The 9,215-nt window shown below is 32.2% G+C and overlaps 1 protein-coding gene across 1 annotated transcript; it reads left to right on the top strand.

The window, feature by feature from the left end:
• Positions 1 to 3,160: 3,160 nt before the first annotated feature.
• On the top strand, positions 3,161 to 4,969 carry LOC133195575 (F-box/LRR-repeat protein 14-like). Its single transcript, XM_061331458.1, has one exon. The coding sequence runs from the start codon at positions 3,186 to 3,188 to the stop codon at positions 4,395 to 4,397; it is 1,212 nt and encodes a 403-aa protein (XP_061187442.1). The 5' UTR covers positions 3,161 to 3,185; the 3' UTR covers positions 4,398 to 4,969.
• Positions 4,970 to 9,215: the final 4,246 nt, after the last annotated feature.

Raw genomic sequence — 9,215 nt, forward strand, 5'->3', positions numbered from 1 at the left:
CGGGTCCCATGATTTTATCTTGTTCACGATTCGTTTTGTTTAAAGGATCTCTGGGATTGACTATATTCTGTCAATTCGTTATCTTCACCTTTTTCATAATATGTACATGTAGTTGAGATATTTTTGCGCTGTGGGATTAAGCCATGGCGTAATGTCCTGTATGTATGAACTTAGCAAAATATTGCGCAGAGTAAAAATCTATATGTGTCTAACAGATATACCACAAATACATGTATATGTATATGTGCAAATACCTAACTAGAGAAGACTTTTTATGTACAAAACGAATTAAAATACCTGTTTAACGTGTTCTCAAGAATTAGCAGAATCAAAGACGTTGCACTGTATAAAATACATACGATCTAAAACAAAATTATAGAGATTGGTACCAGGAGGTACAAAGAATTAAGATACATGTATTTATAACTGTCCTTAAGTCGTATTAAATGGTTAATAAATTATTATCAAACATAAAAAAAACACGGCTTCATGGCATTAAATGATACCAACTGATGCCAAACAAAGAACACAGTGATAAAAAAAAATGTAGCACATTTATGTGAACTCCAAACCTTTGTTCCCGAGATGTTCATTCCTGGTACCAAATCTCTTTGACAAATAGTCCGTTTTTATCCGTGTTTCTGAATCTTAGTCCCCCGATTACCAGGGAATTTTAATATCGTCTGTAAAATTTCAAAATGTTCTGACGTCACGATTCATCGGGTTTAAAAACAACCTTAAAGTTCGTATAAGTGTTAATAGTGTCATAAAATGTAAGACCTTGTCCTCAAACTAAAATCCATGAGGTTGAGAGAGACTAGGTTTATGTTAACATTTATTGCCGGAGTGTACAGAAGCACAATATTGACATATTAGGGTTATCATACAATCTGTAAATGTTAGACAGGTGTTACGTACAAACTTTTTTGTCATGTAAATTGGTAAAACGACACAAAAACAATTAAAGGCTACATATAATTCTTATTTAAGCTGCATAACTTAAATCAGACTGACGATTACATGTAACGCCGCACAAAGATTAACACACAAAACTCTTAACAATTGAGACCATTTTATTTAAACTGAGTTAAAAGTAACAGATAATCTCCGAAAAAAGTTAGAGGTCATCCACTCCCTTTTTACTAACAATACTACCTGCATGAAAGGCAAATAACTTGGTTTAACTAATTAGGGATATCTAAATTTTGGAAACTATATTAGTGAAATAGTGCAACATATCTGCATCCCCCATCGGGGGACGGGGGGGGGGGGCGGGTATTTCCGTACTTCATATGATTATTTATTAACACGATATCATGCAGAGATTTTTAAAAATGGAAATTGTTTATTGCTTTACCTACTCTGCAATAACTTTGACTCCCATAGAGCCATAAAACTATTTAAATTAAAATCGAAAGAATATTTATTGCCAAAGAATAAAAAAAAAAAGAAATATGGAATCGAATTTCCTTTTATTTTGATTGAGTATAAATTTTATTGTTATCGATGAACAATGATGAATTATCGTAGCTGAATTGCATTGTTATGTGTGTTTATCTTTTCCTATAGTTCTTCAATTTATTCTCTCAGACCACTTAAAGGTACATGAGGTTCTATGTGCAATATATACAAAGACAACACGTACAAGATACACGTGAAATGGCGGAAATACATACAAGTTAAGTAAACAAAAGTAATTATGGAAGACAGATTTGTTCATATACTTTCAATTCAATTCAATTGAAAATAAATTGAACATGTAAAAATGTAATTATGTTTAATTGTACTTATCAGTTATATTTAGACACTAGGGCCTATAACTATAAAACATAATACAGGGCTTTTAATTACGTAAATAAAAAGAAACGTAAGAAATCTGAAAATTCCGATTATTTTCGATTATGAATCGAAATGGTGTTTCAGATTCGATTCGATAATCGATAGTGTTTTCCGTCCGATTCTGAAACACTAATTAAGATGGAATAATTGTGGGAGGTCTTTAATTTAAATCATCCGGCTAGATTATTTCTTCATTTTTTTTTTTTTTTTTTTTTGGATGAAAAAGATGACAACATAAAAGAACAGTGATCAATATATCTCATGTAAAACCTGAAGTTGAAATTGGATCAAGGAAAGCTTAGTTTGTGCTCGGTGACAGTGCTCTCCTCTTACAACCACTTCTACCAACAAGATTCTGTCAGTCTATTACTCTAAGAGAGATAACTCTATCTTATTAAATGTCAATAAAATGTCCCCATATTGCAACATCATTTAGCTGCTCTTGACAGTATTTGCATACAGTGTTGCTATATTGCATGGCCCCAGATCAAAGTGTAATCTAAAATCTTATACGTACTGAACCCAAAAAGATACCTCAACATCACCCCTCCGTCGATATATAACCACAATGTTGACATGGCATCACGCATGGATCCAGGATATTTCCTACGAGGTGGGATGGGGGTTCCATACGAGTTCACTTATACAAAAAGAAAAATTAAAAGAAAAAAATTGACAAGGGAAAACGTGTAATCAACTTGTCCAATCCCAAAACCTATTTCGGGGAGGGGTTCCTTAATTCATAAATTTTATATACAATTAATTTAAACTTTAAATTAATAAAATTTTAAGGATATAACCCATATACATGAGAAGGATTGGGTTTTGAAAATCTCAACTACATGTACAAAACAATCTCTCAGATTAAAAACAACAAAAACAAAAATTTAAAAAAAAAAAAAAAAAAAAAAGAAAAAAAAAAAAAAGCCCAAAACAAACAGACAAGCAAACGATTAAATAAAACAAAGAAAAAAATATGCCGAGACTGAGATAATTTTAGTAGGTCAATGTCAAGAGATCAAATACGTTGGTACCCAAAGAAAGGTCTTGTCACAGATGTGAAATATGAAAGTCGATCGTAGCTAAAACCAATCAAAAGTTATAGGCAAGGTTAAAGTTTTTGCAGACAAACAGATAGACAGACGGACGGATAGAGCAAAAACTATATGCCTTTTGGCACAAAAAGAAATTGCTCAATTTTGACTTTTCGCATTATCTCATATATTTCCGGAATATTTTGAATTCACCGCGCAGAAAAATATTTTCAACCAATGAAAATTTAAATGGTACAAAGTGCTCGTCTACAACGATACCAGTCACGTGACACAACACGGAAGCCATGCAAGATGGAAAGAAAGGGCGGAAAGCCCAATCAACACATTTCATGTTTATTTCCTGAAGTTTTAACGATTATATTTAGTTATTTGAGTGTCAGGGACAAAGGTCGTGTTGCGCAGGTATGTGTAAAATGGCGAGATGTCGCCTACAACCGGTGCGTATGGCGAGGAGTTTGCGCAAAACTACATCTTCGCCGGGCAAATCCGTCTTTGTTCCCCAGTCTGGTCAAACGTGGGATTAAAAGGGTGCAGATTCTCAGCCTGAAACGCAGCTTACGTGACGTAGTGGTAGGGATTCCTAACGTGGAGACGCTGAATCTAAGCGGATGTTTTGTGGTGACGGATCATGCACTCGGACATGCATTTTCACAAGATCTGCCATGCATGACGGTTCTAAACCTTAGTCTTTGCAAGCAAATTACAGACAATAGTTTAGGAAGAATTGCCCAGTATTTAACGAATCTAGAAGTGCTGGAATTAGGTGGTTGTAGCAATATTACAAACACTGGTCTCTTGCTGATCGCTTGGGGCCTGCGGAAACTGAAAACATTAAATTTACGAAGTTGTCGACACATATCAGATGCCGGTATAGGCCATTTAGCAGGTAACAGTCCAAATGCTGCTGCTGGAACTTTAGAGTTAGAAAACTTGGGATTACAAGATTGCCAGAAATTAACTGATCTCTCTTTAAAGCATGTAAGCAGTGGTCTTGTTAATTTAAAAACTTTAAACTTAAGTTTCTGTGGAAGTGTGACAGATAGTGGTGTGAAATTCTTGGCAAAAATGCAGACTTTACGGGAAATAAACCTTCGAAGCTGTGATAATATTAGTGACATTGGTCTTGGTTACTTGGCAGAGGGTAATTCGCGCGTAACAAGTCTAGACGTCAGTTTCTGTGACCAGGTGGGGGACGAAGGCCTGGTCCACTTAGCTCAAGGATTATTCAGCTTGCGAAACATTAGCCTATCTGCTTGTAACATAAGTGACGATGGACTAAGCCGTCTGGTGAATACATTGCAAGATATTACGACTTTGAACATTGGCCAGTGTGTTAGAATTACTGATAAAGGGTTAAGTTTAATAGCAGACCACCTAAAAAACCTCCAGTCCATTGACTTGTATGGGTGTACCCGAATAACAACAGTGGGGCTGGAGAGAATAATGCAGCTTCGGGGATTGACAACACTAAATTTAGGCCTATGGCACAAAGGTGAAATATAGGACATCTTTGGAGGATGTCCTATAACTAGGTCAACCACAATAGGTGCTCTATGGGGGTGTTCATTGTGCTGAATTCAGATCTTGCCAAACCGACTCTTTTTTTGTTGATATCATTTTAATTTTTTTGTTACTGGTTGTAAAGAAAAAAAATCTATTTTTGTGTTTGAGTTTCAGATGTTTATATTGTTGTGATTTATTTTAAGTACACTCTAATATTAATAATTTGCATTGTTTTACTTTATATGCTTTATAATGGACTGTTTCAACACGTTGGTGGTAGTTTATGTTCATCCTAATTATGCTCCAGAGAAAATTAATTTTTCTTTCTATACTTATGTATATGTAAATAATTTTGTTTGTTTTTGCAGTAAGTGCTAGGAGTAGTCAACTCCAATTATGAAGATATGCTAATTAATAAATTAAAATATACAATTTTTACATCATATTGACTTGAATGCATAAAGTTAAACATATTTAAATGTATTTTATAGCTTTCACCAAAAACATTTATTTATTTTCAGATCAAATGATACTTTTATCAAGCATAAATTAATACTGTGATTTTTTTTTAAAAAAAAAAAAGGTAATTGTTTACTGACTTATATATTATATAAATGTTAATGTACAAAATTATAATATATCAGGCTCTTTCAAAATCTGCTGATACACGGTACTTTTATATGGCTGAAATTAGGATTGTACCTACCAAAATATTCGATTTAGAAAAATTAAGTAATATATTTAATTAAAATAGCCTCCATAAGGTATCACCTATTTTTGTAACAGTACCACATGTTTCTACTCTTTAGAATTTGAAGTTAAAGGAATATTCAATGAATTAAAAGGGAAGATTTTTTTCCTTGAAGGTAAACGTAGAACTGAGAATGCAGTACATATAATGGGTATTACAAATACAGATGTGAATGAAATATGAACAGGGTTGCTTTTTTAAGTTACATGCATTATAAAATTTATTTATACATATTGAACTTGTAAATGATAGTGAAATTTGTTTCTGATGGGCAATTATTAGGTTACATAAAGCAATGCCATAAAGTTATGTACCTGCAACAATTTATATGATTAATAATATTTAAATTCTGATATTCTTCTTTAAAATTTTTAATTTTAAATGATTCTTTTTTATATGTTACTTAGTAAAAATATAGATATGAATGAATATAATGTCCTATTTTAAATTAACCTACTTATACATTGTAAGTTATACTAACACAAATTATTATGTTTTTCTTCTATACATAAACAATTAATTTACATGTCATTGTGAGTACCCATTGGTGCATAATTTGTGTATGTATCATTATTTAAGTACACATTTTTTTTTCAAAGAATGTATGTTACAAATACTTACAACAGACATTGACAAAGACTAATAATAAGACAATTATAGATCCGTGAAATGTATTCATATATCTAATTATGTTATCATATGATTTTCTTTTTAAATATATATATATCAAAAAGTATCTGATATATTTATGAAATGATCTGCCATACTTGTACGACAAAAAAATGTGAATACAGAAATTAAAAATGCTATATTTACTTATATATTTTGATGTAGATCTAATTGCATGTTGATACATATGAATATGGAAATTGGGGATGGAATACTGTTTACTGGGAAATAAATCCCCATTCATCTTCTGCCCTCTTCACCCTCACCCCCAAAGGACATAATACTGAGGGTCATACAAAACTGAGAATAGCAAAAAAGGATATAGATGAATTTAAAATTGAGTTAAAAGGAATTGGAATGTGTATGAACAAAAACAACACAGGGTAGAGTTTTCCTAGCACTGTTATTTGATAAAAAAGGAATTCAGGAGAGAAGAGAATGTTGTTGTCTCCATATAAAATGTTCCAAATTGATCAGGGAGAAAGGCCAGTCCAAAAAAAAAAAAAAAATTCAAAAATTCGAAAGAGATTTTGATAAGGCATTAATTTCTAACATTTAAAGTTTTGGGAAATGTTTGAGGAATATAATATTGATAATCATGCTCTTAAGGTCAGACGACACGTTCCTCAATAATACATGTATATGATTTTTCCAAGAATTTATCATTGAAGTACCTAACCAGATATTTGTGCAAGATTCTAGAGAGTGGTGTTTAATCCTATATAACTCTGTTGGAAATCATTTCAATTGTCAATATCACAATTTTTGTTGTATTTATTTTTAAGACATTTTGAAAACAGTTTAGAATTCACAAGATAATGTTAATGTTATGAATGTTTTTATATATATATTACGAAGAAAAACAAAATAGATGTATTTGAGGAACGTGTAGCAAGTAGTCGAAAAACCTTGGAAGGATACACGTAACCTTGTCTCAATACACATATGTGATGGAAAAGTTCCGATGAAGTTCTAGTAGAGTATCACAGGGCTCTGTTTCATTGATATTTTTATTACCGAACACAAAGAATCTTAACGTAAATCGACCTTATTCCATGGTGTTCTTGAATTTTTCTAGTATTTTGATAAATTTACGACATACATCTGTGTTGATGTTTTATAATACAGGTATTCGAAAAATCATTAATATTTTTGGAAAACAACGAGTTTACAGCCCCCAGTATAAATTAATAAATGTAAAATGACCCCCCCCCCCCCCAAAAAAAAAAAAACATTTAAATTGGAAAGAAATACTACGTATATATTATATGTCACCAAAAAAAACAAAAAACAAAAAAAAAAAACAACAACAAAAAACGAATAAATGAAAAAAGTGAGCAAGCTCATGGGCTCCCATATTGCTTGACAATACTAGACATAATGGATGGCAATACAAAAATACCCCCCCCCCCTCCATTTTACAGGTGTTTGTCACATCATGCAGTCTCAGATCTCCAGAGGTGCGCTAAATAAAACATTTCCAATATAGAAAACAGCCTCTCTTCATCATTTAAAAGCACATGTAAATAGTTCTCATAAGTTGCACAAAATAGTATATTTTGGCTTTTAAAGTTAAAATCATGCATAACTCGTAGGGGGAAAAATTAAGCAAATTCAAAGAATTGTGGTCCCCCACTTTATGATTGGGATGGAATTATGCATGGCATATTCATATTGTAACTGTCTTGTTTGTATGTCCTGTCTTGCCTTTCCATCATACATAATTGAATTAATAAAAGTTACGACAAAGATTAAAGCCTTTCAAAACTGAATCAAACTTCAAGATCAAGGTCATGAGGTCAAATAATTATCATAATGCAATCTGAAAGGGCTTGTCACAAGTAATGCACACGTTAAAAACAATATGAAAGCCCTGTCTCTTCTGGAGCAAAAGTTATTGCCAAACTTAAACTTTTGATAAGTAGATCGAACATCTAGGTCAAGGTCATGAGTCAGAAATGATATACCTTTCTGGGAGGTGTTGTCATAGATTATGTACTGGTAAAATATGAAAGCCCTATCTTCTCTCATTAAAAAAAATATCAGCAATGAAAAAAAGACTGTGACTGTTTGTTAAACTTTAAGGTCAAGGTCATGACGTCAAGAACCAGAGTACATTTGGAAAGGTCTTGAAACAGGTAATGCACATGTAAAATATATAATAAATAAAATCTTCCTTCATTCAAAAATTAGCAGCAGCAGTGTATTTTTTTTTTCTTTTTCCAGATCTTTTTTTTATTTATTTTTTTTTTTTTAATTTTTTTTAGAAAATAAGGTAAAATAAAGGAAACGTCCTGTCACAGGTAATGCATAACGTCAAATATGAATGCCCTATCTTCTCTTCTTCGAAATTAAATTATCAGCAATGGTACATTTTTTTTTAGAATAAGGTCAAACTTGAAGGTCAAGGTCACTGGGCCAAATATAATATCACATTCGGAAACTTCTTGTCACAGGTAATGCACTTGTAAAATATGAACGGCGTATCCTCTCTCGTTCAAAAGTTATCATCAATGTTCTTTGAAAATTAGGTGAAACGTCAAGGTCATAGGGGCAAAAATATTAGCATGTTCGGAAACTTTTTGTCACAGGTAATGCACATGCCAAATGTGAACGTTCTATCTTCTCGCATTCAAGTGTTATAACCAATGTTAATACCGGTATTTTTGAAAGGTCTTGTCACAGGTAATTTACGCGAAGGAGGGGGACAAAAACAAGCGAAATTTTCTGTGAATATGCACGTCTACACAGTATCTCCTTATCTACTATAGTCACTACAAAGTTTCATGAAACTCTGTCGAGCGGTTTCAGATGTGTTGTGCTGGTAAACTGTTGCAGCAGTATATTTACGGAGATGGGCGAACAAGGTGTGCAAAATGCCAATAACTAATTCAAATCTATAAAAGTATTATTCAACTTGTAAATTTAGTATTTAGAGTAAAGTTCTTATTGAAATTATGTCAACCAAAACTTTTCTGCTGAAAATTCTTTCGGAAAAAAAATCGTTCTATGATTAAAAAATGTGCTCTCTTTGGGTTCAAATCCAAGCAGAAAAAAGAAAAAAAGTATAGCCTATTAAAGCCCGATATAGAAAGCACCGCCTTCGTGTTTGTGATGTGACCGCTGACTAAATGGACTTCAAATATTTATCGGAAAGATACGAATGTTGTGTCATGAAAGTTACTTTTTAATTGTAGTGAGTCTTTGCTTCATTTTTTTGTTACCAAAAAATTGTACATTTTTAAGCATACTTTGATTATAATATTAAAAAAAAAAACTTAACGAAGACTCACGCATCTGGAAAAATTGTGTTATAGTATGAAGAAATGTCTGGTCATTTTTGACCTCTTTGATGTGTGTATGCTATTTCAAAGACAAATAATTTTTATAGTCATTTT

The sequence above is a fragment of the Saccostrea echinata genome, unplaced genomic scaffold (assembly GCF_033153115.1).
Source record: "Saccostrea echinata isolate AGI-Se365-2 ecotype Australia unplaced genomic scaffold, CSIRO_AGI_Sech_v1 ptg000029l, whole genome shotgun sequence".
Taxonomy (NCBI): domain Eukaryota; kingdom Metazoa; phylum Mollusca; class Bivalvia; order Ostreida; family Ostreidae; genus Saccostrea; species Saccostrea echinata.

Bases quoted from the DNA above. Each gene is read 5' to 3' on its own strand.
- LOC133195575 (XM_061331458.1), top strand. From the start codon at position 3,186: ATGGAAAGAAAGGGCGGAAAGCCCAATCAACACATTTCATGTTTATTT.